Genomic DNA, 21,985 nt, shown 5'->3' with positions numbered 1-21,985 from the left:
TTGAAACAATGCCATAACTACTAAAGAATCGGAGGCCAAGTCCTGGTTCTCGGAAGCTGTTGGTGTCCTGCCGTAAATAATACGCACATGTCCAGACCCCGAAAGTGAACAATAGGAACGAAAGCAAATTTAGTAGCGATCAGGCAGACATTCGAGTCGGCCTCATTCTGCTCAATTCCAGGCAGAGCGTTTACGCTGAGTATACCTCATTCGTATAAGAGGGTGGGCTCGACGGACGCAATCTCATTGCATGCGTGTAACTGGATCGCCTCGTGCGGAGTCGAGATCTGACTCAAGGGTTAGAAACCACCTGCATTACATAGTGAATGACTTCCTCGACTTCGGGAGCTATCACGTTTTTGGAGTTGGCCGTTTTCGTCCGGGGAACTGATTACCCCTGGGGAAGAGGACCCACAAACCCCGTGGGGAATCTTGCAGGAGATGAACAAACCAGGGGATCTGCAAGGAAGTCTGGTAAATGTTCTTCCCAAATACCATCACATTCGTCACGCAAGCACCATTTCGTTGCAATGTCGGACCGACTCACAAGTTGTATGTTACCGAGGTGTTTTTGGAAAAGAGGAGGTCTCCATGTGCACTCGTATAAATACTCTATGTCCAAGGGCGCGCTCAGTGTGAAGTTATTGTTGTTCCTTTCTGCCCAACTCCCAAGAATTGGTGTGTTATCTTGACACAATATTGTCAGCTCACCATGGTGTTCCAATGGAGACATGTTGCGGCCATGATGGTGCTTCACTTGGCTACTCTTGCCCAAAGTCTCTCGGCTCGGGCTGATGCCCCTCTCACCGTTCAGACGACGGTCGGCGAAGTAACCGGCTTCATTAACGAGACCGCACCACTCGTCCGACAGTTTCTCGGCGTACCGTACGCTGAGCCCCCGGTGGGATCTCTGCGTTTCTTGCCTCCTATTTCTCCGACCAAAGAGCCCAGCCCGATCAACGCGACTACCTACTCACCGGCCTGTAAGCAGCAACGCAGCAGCAGCACCAGCCTCTACACCGAAGTCCTGACCCAGTTTCTGATCAACGGGCCTGACTCCGAGGACTGTCTCTACGTCAATGTGTACGCTCCCCTAAGCCCCGTCAGTGAGAGCCTCCCGGTGTTCATATACATCCCGGGCGGTGGCTTCACATCAGGCGGCTCAAATTCGCTGTACAAGATCCCGGACCAGTGGATTCAACGGACTCAGTCACACGTCGTCGTGATAATGCAGTACCGCCTGAACGCATTCGGCTTCCCCAACGGCGAGGCTGCCCATGAGAATGTTGGGCTTTTGGACCAGCGGCTGGCAGTTGAGTGGACACGAGACAACGTCGCGGCTTTCGGGGGTGACCCGGAGCGCATGGTCCTCTGGGGACAGTCCGCTGGTGGTATGTCTTCGTCTGTGTACGGCTACGGGTATCCAGACGATCCGATTGTGACTGGCACGATATCGGACTCTGGAGCCGCGTCGCCGTCCAACCTCGGCCGTCAACCCGGGAACTACACCACGTTCAGCACCTTGGCCAGCCTGGTGGGCTGTGGAGGGCTGACTGGTAATTCCTCTGCGGAGCTCGCGTGCGTGCAAGGCGTAGATGCGAATACGCTGCAGGACTTCGTGTCCAACACTTCGAGCCTCAGTTTTGGCCCGGTTCTGGATAATGTCACCTCTTTCTCCAATACAACGGATCGCATAGCGCAGGGCTTGTTGGCCAAGATCGTAAGTGATGATATCAATACAACCCTAAAACCATAAATTGACATGTAAGCTTTATAGCCAGCCATTCTTGGGCACAACGCCAACGAAGGTGCATCGTCTGGCGTCTTCAATGAGACCTCTGGCCCTTCGCAGGCGACGAAAGATGGCTTCCAAGCGGCGATCGGCTGCCCAGTGGTTCTGGAAGCGAGGTGAGTCCACGCTGAGTTGCACAAATCGGAAGTGATGTCACTGACAGCAACGTCTACGTCCTCAGCAATCGGGCAAAGTTTGGTTATCAAACCTATCGCTATTTCTACGAGGGCAACTTCACCAACATTTCACCATTGCCATGGGTTGGTGCTGCACACAGCTGTGAGTCGTTTACACCTTCACTCAACTAGACGAAGCAGACCAAGGACATTGCCTAATGTGATTGATTTTTCGCAGCTGAGCTGCCTCTTCTTTTCGGTACACATTATGAGTACCGCGGAAATTCGACCGAGTTTGAATGGGAGACAAGCTACGGTCTCGAAGCGCTCTGGCTCTCATTTGCCTCCAACTCCTCAGCAGACCCTACAGACGGCGCGTCAATTACGTGGCCCAAGTACAGCGAAGACACAGATTCTCTAGCTGTGTTTGCTGCCAATGACACTTGGGTCCAATTTTCAGATGGAAATTTTGGTGCAGGGGTACAGTGTTCATGAGGTTTTCGTCTAACCTCAATGGCTTTATCGAAATTACTAGGGAAGATCGTATGAATAAGTTCAATGTCTTCGATAATCTCAAAAGGCTTATTGCAGTCGATACAATGCCACTGGAGGACCCATTCCACTGCCTTCCCATCCCGTCAATATCCCCGTACTAGCAGCTATTTTTTACTTTCTTGATTCATGGCCAACCGAGTGACATATTCCAAGTAATTGACTTCGGCCACTGCCAAAGGCCGCGATCTTACGCAGTCCTCCCCGGATTTCGCATCAAGTGTAATGAAGAAGTTCCTCACCAGCAGCCCTGCGAAATCCAGTTTCTCAAGTTCAAGTTCCGCGTCATCATCCGCATTGTTGGCCATGGCCAGGGTGGAATTCCTCATCATTGTCAGAAAGGACTTTCCCTCGCCATTCTTCCGGTGTATATCTGCCCCGAATTCAAGCAGGATGCCGAGGGCTTCCGGGTTGGTGGGTCTGTTGGCCATGGTGAGGAAATGCAGCAGCGGCGGTCGGATGCAGTGGTCGCCAGAGTTGGGATCCGCGCCCTTCGCGAGTAGGAGCCTGAGAGATGCAGGATGAGCAAGAGAAAAATGGATATAACTCAGGAACTGTGGGTCTTGAGGAATCGGTGGCGGCGGCAGGTGCTCCAGCATCAACTCGAGGGGACGTAGCATTACATCGTTGGACTCGGCCTGACAAGACTCATGCGGATCTCCATGGAGATGCAGAGAATCTATTGCTCTCATAAAAGCGGTTGGATACCGTGAATCTCCAAGAGCCAGATGCTTCAGATAGGGCCCAGAATGAAATTTACGGACGTGAGCACTCCAAAGCTGATCCGGAGGTGTCAAATGAGGATCAGCGCCATGATGCAGCAGGCATTTCACCATGTGGCGACACCCGTTGTCCACGGAAAAACCAAGCGCAGTCTCCCAATCGGGGTCGAAACTATTCACCCGTCCGCCTCTTTCTAGCAGCAGCTCGGCAACATCTACCTTTAGATGATACTTGCAGGCTATGCGAAGCAGCCGAGACACATTATCATCCCCATCGGAGTCGGAGCCCAGCCTGTCGAGAAGGCTTTTGATAATTGCTATTTCTTCCTCATCGGCATCTTTGTAGCTTCTTAGAGCGATCCTGATCATCTTGTATGTAGTGATTCGATTAGGGAAAAGGTCGAGATGGAAGAAGAGCTGCTCGAGATTCTTTCGTACGATACCATGAAGGACTCCTTTATCCAATCGTTCTTGTGATAATTCGAGGACTGCTCCATGGCCTATCAGAAGGCGACACTCATTGAAGCGATTACAGGTGTATGAATGTGCGACCACACGATTGAGGTATCCATCTCCAAAGTTCGCCACTGAGGCGTGTTGTAAAATGTAATCGATGACGGAGGCATTACCTGTGGATCGAGAAATATCCAGCGCGTGATCAAATGCGCAATATCCATGTCTGGCGTATAAGTCAAGACGAGCCCCATATCGAAGCAATAACTCGAGTTTACTTGCGGCGCTAGCGTCGAAATCACCCCCTTCAAGCACCAAGTAGATAAGATTCTTGTTGGATCTGTCCAAGGCGTTCACGTCGGCGCCGACATCGAGAAAGATTTTTATCGTGCGCAAGAGAGATGTTCTGTCGCCCACAACAAGTGCGAGTGGCGTCAGGATCCTTAATTGTTTATCATCAACGTTGGCTCCAAGCTCGGCAAGCCGTCGGATGAAGGCTTCTCTGTGTTCTTCCCAGACTGCGCGGACAGGCCGCTCCCGGAAACAAGGAAAACACTCAAACGTCCTCCAAGCGATATGTAATAGATAATTCAGGTTCGGATCTGCAACATCGTGGATTGCGCCTTTGTTGACAAGCTTGAGGGCGGCTTCGAAGAACCCCCGCTCGCAGGCTAGGAGCAAGGGTGACATGTCCTGTGCTAAAATATCCACAGAAGCTCCAAGTTCTAGCAGTTTTTCCAGGGCTGGGGCATTGTCCAAGTGTGAACAGGCATAATGTAAAGCGACGGAGCCGTCACTATCAGGCTCATCCACGTCCACCAACCCACTGCCAACAAGGAATTCAATAGCCTCGGTATTGTTGCAACGAGCAGCGATGTGGAGCACATTGTTGCCGTCGAATCCACCGACTTCTAGAGTTTCAACAGTGGCTTCGTGAGATATGAGTAACTTTGTCGTAGATAAATTGCCGTTGCAGATGGCTATGTGTAGCGGTGTCCAGAGTGGTGCCCAGTGACGTGTGCCCTCTCCCGCTAATGAAGCCTCACACCGACAAAGGTTCTGTGACAAAGACTCAATCCTAGCACCATTTCTCAAGAACCATTCGACGGCGGCATCTTGGCCAAATTTAGTGGCAACGTGAAGTGGCAGAAAGCCGAAGCTGGTGGAAAGACGTCGCGACGAATTTGGACAGAGGCGCCGGAAGACGATGGGGAGCCGTGAGCCACTGCTGTCGTTGAGTTCAGCGCCGCAGGACCGCAGCTGCTCAAGTGCATTGACATGACCATGCTCAGCAGCCCAGTACATGGCGCTGTTTCCTTCATGTTGCACATTGTACCGATAGAGAACTTCTGTCGCTAGGCTGTTCAAGCGCCAGTTCGACCTGGCGAGGAACGCCTTGCTTGGCACATCGCACACCTCGGCAATCAGGATGATGATTTCGTCTGGAAGTTTCGACAGGGAAGCCATCCTTCAGCTTAGTAAGACTTATGATGGTCGTGGACTGCGAAGATGAGTCTCGTCAACACGTGTTCCAGAGGAAGTGGAGTTGGAATGTCAGACGGGAGGCGTACCCGAACGCTGACCTAATCCTGCTGCGTTGCCCCATCAACGAGCCACATCTCAGCATACACTGGTCTGAGTCTCTCTAATGTATGTCGGTACAGTAATATATGATTACTGCAATCAGAATTTTAAGCTGAAGATAGCCACCAGTAATAGCACAGAGATAGGTAGGCCGTTAGCAGACGCATTCCATCGAGCACGACAAGGCGCCCTGGCACGGCCTTTGGGAAAAAGTACATCATGTAAATGTACATAATGATCGAGTGTCTTCACCATTTCCAAAATCTCGTTTTTTTCAGGCTCGTATCTACGCACTCTGGCTGGTTTTCGCGAATTATGATTATCCTGGAAGTTATTGCGGCCCGCAAGCTATAATGGCATCGAGGAAGTCCTTCGAGAGATATTGACCAATGCCACAGGACCCGACACCTTGTTCATTTCGGTTCGTGATAAAGGTGTAATCTTCAGCAAGATGATGTCTTTTACTCGTACCAGCCACTGAATGGAAGACGCTGCCGAGTGGTAGAGATATTATGCGCGAAAATTTCAGAGAGCCTCCAACGCATCTTGGTTCAAGGATTTGAACTATCTGTACCTGTGCGCGGCGGGTCAAGCCCCTCAAGAAGGTCAAATTCGTTGGTGACCAGGTGTCGGATGGCTTTGTATCAGTTCATGCTTGAATCCAGAGCAATGTTGATACTGGTAGCCACGTGAGACATATTTACAAGCAGAAGAAGCTGTGCGTTGCCCTGCTGGGACGAAATCCGCGTTGGATTTGAATCTCCTAATTAGTCTTTTCGGCGAGATTGTATTGGTCCAAGAGCAGAGGCTGCTGAAAAAGGCCAGCGCGAATTGATCTTGTCTAACTAGAGAAGTGTATGTCTTTCAACCAGTGATCCTCGTCAGCGTAGTTTCAATGCCCGCTATGTGAAAGGCTGGTAAACGTTTCGATTATATGAAGAGCTGTCATTAAAACACAGTAAATATCGCGCCCGATGCACGAGAGTCGTCTTGGAGGACATCTGGTATAAAAAGCTTGCAGCAACTACTCCGGATCGACGCATTCAACTAAAAATATGGGACAGACATCCCTTTCCGTTTCGCGTTCAGCGTTCTCTACGATGTTGCGAGAGGGGCTCTGGTGTGGGTCTGGGGTCAAAGCACCAAAGCAAAAGGCTATAGCAAATATCTACAAGACTACTTCGCATGTTGAAAGTTGTAGGAGATGAAAGTTCGATCGGCACTCGAGCTGTCTGTGGGCCACACATCGGAAACACGATGTTCCAATCAAGTACGTGGAGGGAATAACTTGACTAATGATGACCGGGAGTTTCCGTCATTACCTATATTTCTAAGCTTCTCCAGAGAAAGTCGATTTGCTGGAAATTGCACTGTTTAGACGGAAGACAACGAGACAATTGTGCTGTCAAGTCTTGCATGCGGTCAACACCTTCACGATCGTGGGCTGACAAGTCCTGTTTCACGTCAGAAGGCGGCGTGTAAGTAATATAGAGACCTGGTTACTGGCAATCTGCGCCCAAAAATTCAGTACTACTTCAATGTTACCTGCGAGATCTTTAGGGTATGGTGATTACTGAACTTTAAACTTCCCAGCGCCTATATAAACTTTCTTCTATTCCTGGATTGAAGCTTTCAACCATCAGATGGGCAGGGTCAATGTTTCGTCCCAATGTGCTAGTGGCATATGAACGCACTGCAGCATCCTAGTCATTGTGGGTCTGCTTGAAAACCGTATTTCCTGAACAGCTATATTCCTTTATGTAGTATTGGAATAAACCGAGAAAGGACCAACGGGGGATTTCAAGCAAGGACGATGGAATATTAATATCATGAGCTGCGAAGCTGTATTGTGCACATATATTGTGTCAGCTCACGTAGGGGTTAGCGTGTTCTTGAAAGGAAGATCTCCATTTTGCTATTTGGACAGCTATCTTATTTTGTCATTCAAACTGTGATGGAGGTCGGCCGATTGGTTGCCGCGCCACAAATGCTCCCGCTCAGTGATGCATTAGTCTCGTGATGACTCGACCTTTGCTTGCTCCGTGTGAAACTATAATTCAGGCCTTGTATTCATCTTCATGGTCTGCCCGTCTCCGATATAGTAACGATTTCGGGCGAAGGCCCAGCTGAAACCTACCAGCAGATGTCAGCGTCTTCACGGTTCCCTCTCGTTTCTACGAGTCATGCCAATATTATTAAGTACTGTATTGTGTATGAGAGGGAATTTCAGCTTAGAAGGGCGAAGCTCCCGTCTCGAAATCATCAAGAATACACCTTTAAATTTACAGGGCACGCAATTGGCTAGGGCGGACTCCGACTTGGACATAAGAATAAGACATATTGTTCTTACGTTTGGTACCCAATTCTGGGCTTGAAAGCTCTACGGTCCCGTTCAAAATGAGAATAACGGCGCTCCTCGCCATCTTGGCACTACTACATAAAGCCAATGCACAACACATCATATTGGACATAACACGTCGTGTCTCATCACAGCCTGGATCCGCCTTCAGGCGAGCCCAGCGCCTGGCTAGGCGGCGATCCGGGTCGGTCGAGACCTTCCTGCCGCAAGTGGACCATGACCAATACTTGATCAACTTCACTCTCGGAACGCCGCCGCAGTCGATGGCCGCCATACTTGACACAGGTTCGACCGACCTCTTCATCCCGTCCACAGCTCATCCAAGATGCCAGGCCGGCGAGTGCGTCGCCGGCGCTTTTGATGCTGCCCGGTCCACGACTTATAACCTGCTCATCAAGGACGGCTTCAAAACACAGTTTGTTGATCCTGCGGATACGGATAGCGGAGACTGGATCGATGAGACGCTTACGATTGGGGGATCCAAACCGGTCACCAAGTCTATACTGGCAGTGTCAAATACGGGGTGAGTGCTTTTCAATCTAGACATAGGTCTGCGATGTGATCAGGGCCCGTTTGTACAGCAAGGAAACTGTCAGCAACTCTTTGATCCATCCCATCATTGAAATTCCATCGCTGATGGCTATATTAATCATGTCTAGCTTCGATGCGGTCGGCGTCTTCGGCCTTGGCTACGCTCAAAATGAAGCCATTCCGAATCCGAACGGCAACGGAACGTACCCGACCGTCTTGGATAACATGGTATCACAAGGACTACTTGCTCGCCAAGCATACTCACTACACCTTGACTCAGTCGAACAGAGCGGCGGGAGCATTTGCTTCGGCTGCATCGACGAGTCAAAGTTCACCGGCCGGCTTACGGCACTGCCGCTACAGCCAGGCACTTCGCCTAGGGTCCCCGAATTCTACATCACACTGTCATCCATAGTGTTGACCGACGCTGCGGGAAAGGAGACGGCGATCACACCCAATGGTTTCGCCCAGAGCGCGTTGCTTGACTCTGGGACCTCCATCACCGGCCTCCCGAACGATATCTTCGAGTCAATGGCCAGGGGACTTGGAGCCGTGGCGGTTGATGTGAGCGACAATCAAGATGGCAGCGAGCTGATATATACTGTGCCCTGCGAGCTCAAGGCCACCAACGCGACACTGACATACACTTTCGGCGGCACCGACGCGAGCGCTTCCAGGATTGTCGTGCCGCTCAGTCAGATTATTGGAAATACAGGCCAGGACTTCAACGCATCCGAATTCGCCAGTCCCGAGGGCGGCTGTGATATGGGCATGGAGGGCCCAATAGGCGGTGTCGCGATACTGGGTGATACCTTTATGCGCAGCGCATACGTGGTATTTGACCTACCTAACAAAGTGGTCGCCATGGCTCAAGCAAAAGTAGGCAGCGACGTTTGTGTGGATAGTCCAGATGAGGGCGGAGCCAGAATCAGGGTCATTCCAGCAGGAGTAGGACTACCGGGTGTCAATATCACCGCCACAGCCCCTGGCAAGCAGATCCCAGCTGCGCTCGCTGATGCAAAGCCTAACGTACAGCCTGCCACGACGTGCCTGGATGGCAGGATACAGCCCGGGATTCCTATGTTCAACCTGCTTGGTGCGAACAACACTCTTTGATGATGTTTTTTCGTTATGAACTATGTGATTCCGGTCGAGTCCATGTGATCAGCGCCGGAACCAATCACGGAAAGCTTCAAATATTAGTATTTACCGTGCCCCCTCCCCCCAAGGCTTACTCTGTGTTGGGATATTGTCCTACTTTTGGTGTATACTATTGGGGATTTTATGTATGTATTATTTACTGCTGCTGTATGAAGGTGCGTTGTTACTCAGGAAATCTGGGAATCGGTGCGATATCCTCGACAGGATCGACTTTCCTCGATAAGTCTTCATATTAATATCCATAAAACCGCCCTTATGCGAGTCCATACTTTCACTTAGGAGGCGCCTTCCTAGATCGAGACGCTCTCTTCATACTCGAACCTCTCGAGCAGAACATTGCTTTACATAGTACAGTATTCCACTGAATACTTATGTATGAAACCAAGGACTCTGAAAAAAGTGATAGCAAAGCCACGAGTTTACCATTCAACCTTCGAAAGCCTTACATAGCACCGGGTAGGCTCCCGAGCAAACCTCTGCACAGAGTCGTACCCACTCAACTCGACAGGGCACTGCTTCAGCTCAAAATGCCACACAACAAGGGCAATCTGGATCCGCAATGCCTGCAGCGCAAGCCTCTTACCAAAACACCCGCGGGGCCCTAAACCAAAGGCCAACGTCGGGCCAGCCAGCGGGTCAAACATCGTCTCGTCCTGTGCCCCTGGGGCACCCGATGCCGTCTTCGCCGTCGTCTTGAGCCACCGCTCCGGCTTGAACACAGCGATGTCATCATCCTCCCATATCCCTGTAAGCGTCTTCGTATTCGAGGCGACACCCCTCCGCGCCCCAGGGCTCCGCTGCTCGCTCGGCTCAACAGCCATGTTCGGACCCAGGTACCCAGCGCCATTTGCCATGAGGAAGACGTTGGTGCCGCGCGGGATCCGCCGCCCAAGCACAGTCGCATCACACATAGCCTCCCGCACCACGAACGCAATCGAGTTCGCGTGCCGCAGCACCTCCTCGACGACAGCATCCAGGTACGGCACGTGCGCGCCCGCCAGCTCCGCGTACGTCGGCGCCCGTCCAGCGGCATTGGGGAGGCCGGCACGCAGCGCGGCGCGCAGGCGCGCCTGCGCCGCCGGGTTGTCGGCTAGCATTTTGACGCCCCACGCCATGGTCGTGGCGGTCGTGTCGTGGCCCGCCATCATGAACCCCAGGAACTCGTCTGCGATCGCGCGGCTGTGGTAGCGCGGCTGGCGGCCGTCCTTGGCGGCCGTGTCGCGCTCGCGGAGGAGCACCGAGTGCAGCGCACTGCGCGGCTGGGTGGTGCTGGACTTGGTGTTGTCCTTGTCGCCCGCGGTGTCGAAGAGGCGGATGCACTCCTCGACTTTCCGGTAGACGTATTCGTTCTTAACGGCGATTGCCTTCCTCATGAAAGGGAACTGCCGCATCACCCAGGCCGTCAGGGCCGGGGCGGGCGAGAGCTGGTTGTCAGTGAGGGAGTTGGAGAGCGTGATGATGGCGGCGGAGATGGGCGGGATGTCGCCCTCGTCCTCGGGGAAAGGCACCGGCTCATCGATGCTGGCTGAAGCCTTGGGCTCCCAGTTCTGGACACCGCGCAGCCGGTTCACCGTGATGCTCTCGTTCTCGGCCAGCCCAAACGCCGACACGAGGAGGGCGTCCAGCGCGAGGTAGGTCAGGTCGTGGTGGGCGGAGAAGGGCCTCCCGGCCGCCTTGTCGCACTTGACGGCCCACACGCGGACCATCTCCTCGGCGGCCTTGTGCATTTGGGGCGCACTGACCTCGCGGACGAAAGTCGGCGCCATGAGGTGGTTGATGAGCGCGCGGTTGTTGCGGAAGCGGTCGTCGGTGCTGAGGAACTGGCTGTGCTGCTCTGGCATGATCCCGCCCAGGACCTCGCCGAAGAAGGGCGCTCGGTCGAACTCGCGCGTGCGCCGCAGGAGGATGTCCTGGCTCTCAAACGGATCGACGACCACGACCCAGGGCAGCGAGAAGGGCTTGATGAACACCTGCACGATGGGGCTGTTGTGGCGGTCGGTCAGTGAGGTGAGCCAGCACTAATGGGAGTCAGTAAATTGAAGTCTCAACAGGATTCAGCGAGACGCATCGAGGCACGCACAAAGATGCGCTTCGTGCGCTTGACGTAGCTCATCATCTCGGGCACATCACCAAAGAGTTTCCTCGCCGCATCGTGATCGTATGGAATACCGGGTAAAGGCTTAGGCAGAGCTGCACGGTAGCCAAGGTATAGGAAGGCGAGGGCAGTCGCTAAAAGAAAGGTACCCTGTATTATCGAAAACGTAGCCATGATGACTGGGTGCTGTCAATGCCGGAGCGCAGGTTGAGGGTATAGATTGTAAGAGAAGTTCGGAAGAGGTCAGCAAGCTTAATTAAATATTAGTGGCCAAATCCGCAAGTCCCGCTTATGGAGGAGACCATGCCAGCAAGACGTGGAGATCTTCGGTAGTATTGTATAGTGCTTATGCCGAGTTCTTGCCCTCAGCGAATGAAGGGGTAGTATCGTAAATCATTCATACTCTATCATTCTTGATCTATCATGCATCCATCTCCAAATGACATGACATCAAAGGGCATGGATATTATCAATGTTCGAATGCATCACGAAGTTCATTCACAACCCAACACTCTCCAGCACAAACCCAAAGCTGATATCCTCAACCTTAACCAGCAGATCCTCCCTCACACCGGGACCGCATGCCGCCGTGCCCACACCAGCAACCTTGTAATCCAGCCTCAGCAGCGTGGCGTCCTCCTCGACCAGGTCGGGCGGGTGCCGCGCGGCCTGGATCGTCTCGGCCGAATGGTTGCTCGCGACCCAGCTGAAGCCGCCGTCAAAGCCCTGGGCAACGGCCTGGACACCGGCGTCCTGCCCGTCAGTGAGGGTGACGTACCGCGCCTCCATGCGGTTCGCGTTCTCCTGCGGCACCTCGTACGGCGTCTGCAGGTCCTTGACCGAGTCGGCGGTCCAGACCCCCGTGCGCTGCGAGTCTTTCTTGTCCGGGTAACTCTCGCCGGGACCGAGGCCGAACCACTTCACCTTGTCGAGCTTCTTGCTCAGCCTCAGGTTGAGACCCGCCCGGGGCACGTGTGTGGGCTTCGCGCCTGTGGGCTTTGCGCTCTTGACATCGATGTGCAGGGCGCCGGTGTTTGTGATGGTGTATTCGATCTCGCATTCGTAGCCCCATGCCAGAATTGCTGGAGTGATGAAGGTGTGGGCTTTGAGGACGGCCTTGTTTGGGTCGGAAGTGTCGACCGAGAATGAGCGGGCCTGGCTTTCCAAGACGTCCACTCCGAAGCGCTGCCAGTAGGGTAGCTCGCCAGGCACATCATTGTCTGTGGCAGGGCGCCAGAAGGATGGAACAATGGCAATGCCAGTGGCCGGGTCAGCTTCGAGGATGGAGACGCCGTTGACAGCCCAAGAACTTAGAGCCGCGCGTGCGCGGTCGAATGTGAAGCTGTAGTTGGGACCGGAAACATTGACCTTGGCACCGGCCGAGGTGACTTTGACCGGTGACGACATCTTGTTGAGGGCTAAAGATGCAATTGGAGAGGCTGCCTTGGAGACCTGCCATTGCTTCCAGGCGATTTCGTGGCCGGCGGCTGCCCAAGGCGTGTCATCGCGCAGGGTGAGCGACACAGTCACAAACACCTCCTTACTGCTCTTGTGCTTGGACAATGGCCCGCTGAGATCAATCTCGCCCTTCTTGCCGGCCTTGATGTCAGGAATTTCAAGTTTGCCGGATGCAAGCAGCTTGGATCTAGGGACTCATCAGCAAACAAGCCTTTGTTAGGCAAGTGACACGATGACTTACTCTTCGCCAAATTCTTCCACCTTGTAGGAAGCCACCAGGTGCTTGAGGTCGACGAAGTCGTAGTAGTTCTCCAGTCCAAGCTTTTGGCCGTTGACGGAAAGCCCCACTGGCTGAATGACCTTTTTGAACTCGGTCAGACCTGGCGTGGGCTCGTGGGTGCTGAAACACAGTCCATCCATGACGAACGTGCCATCATTGGGGACATCTCCGAAGTCGCCTCCATAACCATAGTAACCGCCCTTGCCGGTGCCGTCGCCATCCTCCTTCCAAAGGCCGTGATTTGCCCACTCCCAGATGAAGCCGCCCTGGAGGCGTGGGTTCGTCCTGAACAGCTCCTCGTAATCCTCCAGCCAGCCTGGACCATTGCCCATGGCGTGTCCATACTCACACAGGACCACAGGCTTCTCGTACTTACCGTCCTTGACGCCTTCGGTCTGGGATAACTTGAGTAGCCTCTCGATAGGCGGGTACATGTAGCTGTACATATCTGCTGTCTCTGCGTGCACGTCGCCTTCGTAGTGTATCAACCGTCCAGGATCAACCTTCTTGCCGTACTCGTACATGGCCTTGTGGTTCTGCCCGTAGAAGGCCTCGTTGCCCAGACTCCACACAATAACAGATGCATGGTTCTTGTCGCGCTGAATAAGGTCTCGCATACGGTCTACATATGCCTCCTTCCAAGTTGGGTTGTCGGTTGTGAACTTGGCTGCTTGTGGGAACGTGAATTTCTTGCGCTCCTCGTAGTCCATGTGCTCAGGGATATCCTGAGGCCTCGCGACCGCGTCATAGAAACCGTGGCACTCAAGATCAGCCTCGTCCATGACCCAGAGACCAAGCTCGTCGCACACATCCAGGATCTTGGGATGCGAGGGGTAGTGAGAGCAACGGAGCGCGTTGACATTGTGTGTCTTCATGAGAAGCAGATCGCGCTTGATAAAGTCAAGCGGAACAGCGCGGCCAAAGTGAGGGTGGTGCTCGTGTCGGTTGACACCGCGCAGGCGGATAGGATTGCCATTGACAGTCATGAGACCGTTAATGAGCTCGACCTTGCGGAAGCCGATTCTCTGTGTGACAGTGTACGACTTCGAAGAGGAAGTGCTCAGGGTGAGCTCGACATTGTATAAATATGGCGACTCTGCAGTCCACTTCTGCGGCTTCGTCACAGGTATGGAAACGTCGACTTTGGATGTTCCTGAACCGACTGCGACTTCCTTCGTCTCAATGACCTTGCCACCCTCCTTGTCCAGCTCTGAGAGCGTGAGTTTCAGAGTTGCCTTCTCTTTGCTGAGCACATCTACCGTAGCCTCGAGTGTGGCGTCTTCATAGTTGGAATCCAGGTCAGTGCGCAGGAACCAGTCATCAATTCTGTTGTCGACGGGGAAGGCGAGTAGGTGGACGTCTCGGAAAATACCTGGTTTGGAATTTAGTAATTGGTCTTTGCGACACGCGTGGGAAGGATGTAAATACCTGACAGCCACCACTGGTCCTGGTCCTCTATATATGTGCCGTCTGACCACTGGTATACGCGAACAAACAGCTCGTTTGGCCCACCCCTGGTAACATACTCGGACACATCGAACTCGTGAGGGTTCCTCGACCCCTGTGCATAGCCCACCAGCGAGCCATTGACAAACACATGGTACGCGCTGTCTACGCCATCGAAGCGCAGTCTGAGCTGGGCTGTGGAGTCCCAGGTGTTTGGCACGTGGAATACCCTTCTGTAAGTGCCCGTAGGGTTCTCGGTGGGCACATATGGAGGGCAGACAGGAATTGGGAACTGGACATTGGTATACCAGGGCTTGCCATGGCCCTGAAGCTGCCAGTGACCAGGCACGTTCAGCTTGCCCCAGGTCGTGCTCTCGCCAGCCTCTGGCTCGGGGGCCTCGAGGGGCGTGGAGGCGTAGTGGAAGTCCCAGCTGCCATTGAGCAACAGTGAGGTCTCGGGGATGAAATAGGAGCGGGCGGGAAGACAGTTGCGCCTAAAGACGGCCTCGTTGATGTAGTCGGGCCTGTCCTTGTCCTCCTGGAGAGCAATGCCGCTGGGAGCCATCCTGAAGTTCTGTCCCATTGGGGTCTCGTCGCGTCGGAAACAGACTGGGACGGAGGACTGGGAAAGAGGTAGAGAAGGAAGCGGAGAGGAAGGAAGAGAATGAAGGCAAGAGCGGCTGGAGGGTTATCTAAAGCTGCAGTGACACGATAATGTAGAAAGTGGACGATAATAAAGTGGCAGTCGACGGTGACAAGGGCGGAGGTCACCCGAGATGATCTCACAATTGCTTGGATAAGAGGCCCGATAGTGTTACTCTGCAGGGACCGAGGATGGTGGAGTTCCACAATTATGCATGGGCCTCGCCAGTGATTGGAATGGGCACCTGCATGGAAGAGCTGTAAGGAGGTCGATGTTTTCCTGCCTGGTTGGACTTGCGGGCAATTCTCGGTTGAACAGACCAGACCAAGTGAGTTGAGCAAAATGGTGACCTTTTGCTGCGAATGGCGGGGTTGGGCTCACTCCAATTGACCATCCCTTCCTCACTTTTTACCCCGCATTCTCCGCAATCGCAGGTTTGGCTGATGAGTGGAGAAACTACAGTATATGACAGTGAATCTGGTCCGCTTGTGTATATGTTTGTTTACTGCACACAATCTCATAGTTACTCAAACACTCTGGAAGACCAGATGATTTCGAGGGTGAGGAGTTATTTTCCAATTAATGGACCCGTCGGCTCCTGGACTGCGGATCTCATAGCAGCATCCTGCCAAAGTAAAAGTGATCACATGCGAGAGTGAAAATCGTGGATAGACCCTCTGACTAGTTGGGGTCGATGAATCCTTAGTCAGGGGTACAAGGACGAGGTACCATGTTTCTTGGAAAAGTCAGCAAATAGCCGGGGAAGACGGAGCCGAGTGTTGGGGGAGGGCAAGGAGGCAGTCGAAAAGAGTGGGCCCACAGACAACCCCATCCTCACCCCAGATCAGCCCAGGCCCTGCCCCAGTTCAGTTCAGGTCCTGGGAATAGCGTGAATGGGAAGGGGTGGGGCCCTGTAATTCTTGTTCAGGCTTTGCCCGACATACCGAGACTGTCCCTCCTTTGTGCTAATGCGCATTTACCCGCACCTCTCTCGAGCCACACTAGCTCCCTTGCACGGCTCGCTTGCCTCACTGCCGCCAGTCCAAGACACGAGGACGCCAGTGAAGCCAATGGCCCGTCCGGAGCCGACACACACGACATGCAAGTCTCGTCTGCCACGGGCATGGGCTCGCTGCACAAAGACAGGCCATCGCGTGCCTCTTGCCCATGGGGTTTGTCTGCCCACCAATGGCAGCAATGCGGGGGAGCCAACGCCCTTGGATCCTCACCCTGTCTGGCGTGCTCACCTCTGCTCGGCTCACTCTGCATTTTCGTCCACATGTCCAGATCCATGTCCATAGGCCCGACGCGTCGGACCAGTTCTTCGGTTCACCACCACTCCAGCTCACGCCAGCACAGCATGGGTTGGTAGCCTTGCTCGACTGTCGGTCCATGCCTATGCCACTAGGCCTGACTGGACGCTCACTCCCCTCCCAATATTGGCCCTCGAACTGGTACACATATAAAGTTATGCATCCTGCCTCCACCCACCTCCTCGCCTCCCAGACTCTCGGATCACGCCAGGTTGGGTGGACTGGACTACTTCACAATCTCCTCAACAATCGCTGAGATACTCAGACACCATGGCAACCATTGACGAAAAGCCTACGGGCATCCACAATGTCGATCACAACGACGACGTTCAAACCATCGACCATGTCGTCCACATTGCCCACGAGACTCAGGGCAAGACATCCCCTTGGACATGGAACATGTTTCGTCTCTACCTCGTCCTCGCTGTCGCTTACCTGTGCGGGTATGTGATCACTCTGTGCTCCCTGGAAATGTTTCTCATTGTCTCCTCGAAGAGTGGCAGTGGCATTGCTGACATACTCCTAGTTGCCTGAATGGCTATGATGGGTCGCTCATGGGCGGTCTGAACGGGATGAATGCCTATCAAAAATACTTCAACATGTTGGTCCTCCACTACCAAATGCACTTTGACTTTGAAGGCTAACGATGTTCCAATCAAAGGACCGAGGCAGGATCTGGAACCGGTCTTGTCTTTGCCATGTACAACATTGGCTCGGTTGCAGCCGTCTTCCTTACCGGTCCTGCAAACGACTTACTTGGGCGTCGCGCCGGCATGTTCATCGGCTCTGCCATTGTGGTTATCGGAACCTGCGTCCAGGCCCCTTCCACCACCCAGGGCCAGTTCCTCGGCGGTCGATTTATTCTCGGTTTCGGTGTCAGCTTCTGCTGTGTGTCTGCCCCAACATACGTCAGCGAGATGGCTCACCCAGCCTTCCGTGGCACACTGACTGGACTCTACAACTGCACATGGTACATCGGTAGTATAATCGCCTCTTGGGTGGTATATGGATGTGCCTACATCGACGACCACAACCGAGCCTGGCGCATCCCTATCTGGTGCCAGATGATCACGTCCGGGCTTGTCGTCATCTTCGCTTTCACCCTTCCCGAGTCACCCCGTTGGCTGATTGCCCGAGACAGGCACGAGGAGGCTGCTAGGGTCCTGACCAAGTATCACGGTGAGGGTGACGAGAATCACCCTTACGTGCAACTGCAGATGAAGGAAATGGCCAATCAGATCTCGAATGAAGCGTCGGACAAGAAGTGGTGGGACTACCACGAGCTGTGGGACACCCACTCAGCCCGCAGGCGCTTGATCTGTGTCCTCGGCATGGCTTGCTTCGGTCAACTCAGCGGCAACTCCCTGTCGAGCTACTACCTGCCCACTATGCTCATCAATGCCGGTATTACCCAAGAACATACCGTCCTGGCCCTGAACGGTATCAATCCCGTGCTCTGCTTCTTCGGTGCCTGCCTTGGCGCTCGTATGACCGACGTTGTGGGTCGGCGGCCTCTTCTGCTGTACTCTATCGTCTTCTCCTCGATCTGCTTCGCTATCATCACTGGCACGTCAAAGCTGTCTCTCGACCAGCCAGACAACCACTCCGCGGGCAACGCCACCGTCGCCTTCATTTTCATCTTTGGCATCGTCTTTTCCTTCGGTTGGACGCCTTTGCAAAGCATGTACATCGCCGAGACGCTTCCCACAGCCACCCGTGCCAAGGGAACAGCCGTCGGCAACTTCGCCTCGGCCGTTTCCAGTGTCATCATCCAGTACAGCTCTGGTCCGGCCTTTGAGAAGATCGGCTACTACTTTTACATCGTCTTCGTCTTCTGGGATCTGTTCGAGGGCGCCTTCATGTACTTCTTCTTCCCCGAGACCAAGGGCCGCACCCTTGAGGAGCTCGAGGAGGTCTTCTCCGCCCCTAACCCCGTGAAGAAGTCCCTTGAGAAGAGGAGTGCGCAGACGGTGCTGAACACGATGAATGTGCAGGCTGATGCGAAGGAGATTGAGGTTTAATGAGTCATGGTGTTCATGCACGTATGAGGTGCCTGGCGCCATAATGAAGGGCTCGCAAGAGATTTGATACCAAGATAATCTATCTATATTTGAACTTCTACACATGCTCAAGTGAACAAACTCCTTGCGCCACCCTATAGGTCCCGCAAGTCAATCACACTTAGGAACGTTATGAAAATGACAGAGAGATATGGACACAGAATTAGACACTTAAGCGTGACTACATCTTTACACATCTGCACGAAGGAAACGGTTGCTAGTCTACCCACCCCTTCTGCGGTGTAAAATTCGTTCCGGGTTAGACCCTAAGGTTTAATCCGAACCAGCAGCTCGGAGCAAAGATCCCAGGGTCCATCGGATCTTGGCGCCAGCATTGTTCCAAATCCGACGCCGACGACTGCGCCGGAGCCAGCTGGGGCTCGCGCTCCGAACCCATGCTGCTTACATCCATCTTCTGGTACCCTGAGCTTCGTCGGCTTTAGGCCTGCGCCTCGCTTACTCATGATACTTCATGACGGAGCTGCGTCTCATCGTCCGCAGTCGCGAACGCGATCATGCCCTGTCGTGCTCTCCGTGGACGGCGTTTACTGGACTTAGAGGACGGCTAATGCGCGTTGGATGAGGCCGGGTTTTGTTAGCGCTGGTCGCAGGACGATGGTATAAGTGTGCCCCTCGTCCTCGTCACGACTTGGTGTTGCCGCAACGGAGGCTTGACATTGCTATATTGCACTGGCTTAAATATACGCACTGCATTTTATGCGTTGTGAATAAATCCAGCCTACTACACGAATACAACCAAATGTCATGCCTCTCTCCGACAAAGTCATCATTGTCACCGGCGGTTCGAAGGGCATCGGCAAAGCCATATCCCAACGTCTAGCCCGAGAAGGCGCCTCGGTCGTCGTCAACTTCTCCAGAGACGCATCAGCCGCCGAGGAGGTCGTCAAGGCCATCGGTTCCGACAAGGCACTGGCCGTCCAGGCGGACGTCGGCTCCGTCGCCGGCGTAGAGAAGCTCGTCGGCGCGGCGGTGGAGAGGTTCGGCAGGATCGACGTCGTGGTCCCCAATGCTGGCATCATGCCGAGTCGCACTACCGAGAGCACAACGGAGGACGACTTTGACAGGGCTTTTGGCCTGAATGTTAAGGGGCCCTATTTCCTTGCCCAGGTTTGTTCTCTTCAAAATTTCATGCTCTAGGACTAGATGGCTAACAAGTGCTTGCAGAAAGCAGTCCCGCATATGGCATCCGGCGGCCGTGTGATCTTCGTCAGCACCGGCATCGCAAAGGCCACCACCGTGGCTGCGCCATACCTGCTCTACGGCGCGACCAAGGGCGCGGTTGAGCAGATGACACGAATCATGGCAAAGGACCTGGCTGCCAAGGGCATCAACGTTAATGCCGTTGCGCCTGGGCCGACGGGGACGGAGCTCTTCTTCGAGGGGAAGAGCGAGGCCCTGGTTGAGAACATCAAGAAGTCCAGTCCGTTTGGTCGGTTGGGAGAGCCCGAGGACATCGCGAATGTAGTGGCTTTCCTCAGTGGCAAGGATAGCAGTTGGGTCGCCGGGCAGATTATTCATGTCAACGGGGCGGCTTGTGTCTGATGTGGCGGATCTTTGGTGGGAAAGTATAATACATTTGGTTTTGACGAAGAATATCTAAATAGTCTGTGAACCTTCTACTAATAATACAACACGTAAACAAAACCCGTGCCATCCACAGCCGGCTCGGTCATCGGTCCCCCATCCCGGCCGTATTCAATGGTCCTTCTCACCTGCCTTAGCATCACTAGCATGTTTGTCAGCACCGGCACCTGCTTCAGGGTCAACTTCCTTCACACCACCAGGTTACGCTCCAACTTTCTTCGCGGCCTTCTTCCCTCCACCTTTCTTCCCATCGACAGCCTCCCCAGCGGCGGACAGCGCATCTCCGACCGCTCCCGCTCCCGCAGCAGACGTGATAGAGCCGGCAAGCTCGAGCGCGCCTCCCGTCGCGGTGCTGGCCGCCCCCTTCTTGTCACCGCCTGCCTTGGCGTCTTTCAGGCCCCGCACACGCTGTGGCTTCTTCCCGCTGCCATCCACTGCCTCTCCCGCGCCCGAGAGCGCGTCGCCAACTTCGTCGGCGCCGGCGTCTGAGGTGATGCCGCCTGCTAGCTCGAGGGCGCCCCCTACTATGCTTGGGACTTCCTCTGGTGGGTCTTCCAGAGCAGGAGAGGGTTTTCTGAGGGTAACGTATTAGCATTTGGTTGTGTGTTGGGTGTCATGTGTTTGGTACTCACGTTGGAGCGGTTGAGACTGTGAGGGCAAGGGAGAGGAGGAGGGCTGTGGTGCTTGTTGCGAATCTCATTTTGATTTATGTTGGAAAGATTTCAAATGTTCGGAGTGATATCTGAGGGAAAGCGTCTTCAGTCTTTGTAGTAGTTGTTGTGTTGCTTCAGACAACAACATCTTCAGACTTGAGGAGGCCTGGGAATTATATATGAAATGTGCCCATCGTGACAACAGCGTCCGGCCGAGGGATCACGACCTTCAACTTTGATCCGAGGCACATGAACTAAATCCATCTCGTTCGTCATTTCTAATACTCGTATTGGCACCACAAGTCCGGCTCTGTGGTCTAGAGTTCAGCGGACATCCGCCAGACTTCGGCCGTCTGCTTGGTATCCCGCTCGTGAAAGCCCGGTATTTCCTAAAGCGGTACTTCTCAGCCGTATGGCTGATTTTGGATTAATCAATTTAAGGCTCATGCAAAAGAACGCCTTCGGCTTTTGGTAATTAGTGGGCTATGACGAGAAGTTCTCGAAAACAGATTCCCATCTTGGCAGTCCTTGGACTGCGTGGGTCAGCCTTATGACGTTTCATCTGAACTGCTACGACCGCGCCTCAGGGTCCTTCCCCTTCAGGCTCGGTAGCCAGCGAATACGCCTTGCCATAGAAGGCAATTAAAGGCAATTTTTACTTATTCCTGGGCCCGAACAAACTTTTATCATTGTGTTATCCGTCATACCAAGGAGTTAAAACGCAACCAACTCACCACACTGACTCGACGCAAGCCAGTTTGTTCAACGCCTCGCAAATTTCTCTTGCTTTTATCTGCTGAATTGATCTTTGTTGATCTCACATGATAATCATGGACCTCGATTCATCTTCATGCTCTGCCCTAGAATGACTTCATCACGATGCATATCAATAAAAGTCCACAATGATGTCAACCATTGAGTAAGTGACTCGACTTTGCCCAACACAGATGCAGTTTTCCAATGAGATAAGGTTCTCTCCTCTAGCAAATTGTATCAGAACGTTCCCAAGTCACGTTGTTTTCCCCAGAGATTTCATAGTTGATCGTCCATTTATTAGCAATGCTTCAAGTCACCAGCCACTCGCCTACACAAGATTCGCTTGCAAATCTTTGTTCTCGTTGTAGAATTACATGATTGATGCTTACCAGTGTGACCCTCCTTG

General features: G+C 53.5%; 8 protein-coding genes across 8 annotated transcripts; 4 read left to right on the top strand and 4 right to left on the bottom strand.

Annotated features, from left to right (window-relative positions):
* Positions 1-712: 712 nt before the first annotated feature.
* J7T55_002906 (uncharacterized protein) lies at positions 713-2,403 on the top strand (the record flags this gene model as incomplete). Its single annotated transcript, XM_053138029.1, has 4 exons — positions 713-1,720; positions 1,778-1,908; positions 1,956-2,071; positions 2,147-2,403. The coding sequence occupies 4 exons, from the start codon at positions 713-715 to the stop codon at positions 2,401-2,403; spliced, it is 1,512 nt and encodes a 503-aa protein (XP_052998774.1).
* Positions 2,404-2,567: 164 nt separating this feature from the next.
* Positions 2,568-5,102, bottom strand: J7T55_002905 (uncharacterized protein; the record flags this gene model as incomplete). The annotated part of the gene is made up of 1 exon (XM_053138028.1): positions 2,568-5,102. The coding sequence occupies one exon, from the start codon at positions 5,100-5,102 to the stop codon at positions 2,568-2,570; it is 2,535 nt and encodes an 844-aa protein (XP_052998773.1).
* A 2,514-nt stretch (positions 5,103-7,616) lies between these two features.
* On the top strand, positions 7,617-9,225 carry J7T55_002904 (uncharacterized protein; the record flags this gene model as incomplete). The annotated part of the gene is made up of 2 exons (XM_053138027.1): positions 7,617-8,101; positions 8,238-9,225. 2 exons carry the CDS (start codon positions 7,617-7,619, stop codon positions 9,223-9,225), a joined length of 1,473 nt encoding a protein of 490 aa, XP_052998772.1.
* Positions 9,226-9,560: 335 nt separating this feature from the next.
* Positions 9,561-11,539, bottom strand: J7T55_002903 (cytochrome p450; the record flags this gene model as incomplete). The annotated part of the gene is made up of 3 exons (XM_053138026.1): positions 9,561-9,609; positions 9,694-11,288; positions 11,351-11,539. 3 exons carry the CDS (start codon positions 11,537-11,539, stop codon positions 9,561-9,563), a joined length of 1,833 nt encoding a protein of 610 aa, XP_052998771.1.
* Positions 11,540-11,863: 324 nt separating this feature from the next.
* J7T55_002902 (uncharacterized protein) lies at positions 11,864-15,132 on the bottom strand (the record flags this gene model as incomplete). The annotated part of the gene is made up of 3 exons (XM_053138024.1): positions 11,864-13,010; positions 13,065-14,475; positions 14,532-15,132. The coding sequence occupies 3 exons, from the start codon at positions 15,130-15,132 to the stop codon at positions 11,864-11,866; spliced, it is 3,159 nt and encodes a 1,052-aa protein (XP_052998770.1).
* Positions 15,133-16,775: 1,643 nt separating this feature from the next.
* On the top strand, positions 16,776-18,526 carry J7T55_002901 (sugar transporter-like protein; the record flags this gene model as incomplete). Its single annotated transcript, XM_053138023.1, has 3 exons — positions 16,776-16,948; positions 17,032-17,106; positions 17,167-18,526. The coding sequence occupies 3 exons, from the start codon at positions 16,776-16,778 to the stop codon at positions 18,524-18,526; spliced, it is 1,608 nt and encodes a 535-aa protein (XP_052998769.1).
* An 804-nt stretch (positions 18,527-19,330) lies between these two features.
* Positions 19,331-20,128, top strand: J7T55_002900 (short-chain dehydrogenase reductase; the record flags this gene model as incomplete). The annotated part of the gene is made up of 2 exons (XM_053138022.1): positions 19,331-19,693; positions 19,751-20,128. The coding sequence occupies 2 exons, from the start codon at positions 19,331-19,333 to the stop codon at positions 20,126-20,128; spliced, it is 741 nt and encodes a 246-aa protein (XP_052998768.1).
* Positions 20,129-20,281: 153 nt separating this feature from the next.
* Positions 20,282-20,870, bottom strand: J7T55_002899 (uncharacterized protein; the record flags this gene model as incomplete). Its single annotated transcript, XM_053138021.1, has 3 exons — positions 20,282-20,312; positions 20,376-20,744; positions 20,803-20,870. The coding sequence occupies 3 exons, from the start codon at positions 20,868-20,870 to the stop codon at positions 20,282-20,284; spliced, it is 468 nt and encodes a 155-aa protein (XP_052998767.1).
* Between the last annotated feature and the right edge of the window lie 1,115 nt (positions 20,871-21,985).

This window comes from Diaporthe amygdali (genome assembly GCF_026229845.1).
Source record: "Diaporthe amygdali strain CAA958 chromosome Unknown NODE_3_length_2959817_cov_65_330692, whole genome shotgun sequence".
Classification (NCBI taxonomy): domain Eukaryota; kingdom Fungi; phylum Ascomycota; class Sordariomycetes; order Diaporthales; family Diaporthaceae; genus Diaporthe; species Diaporthe amygdali.
This window is presented reverse-complemented; position numbering and strand designations above follow the sequence as displayed.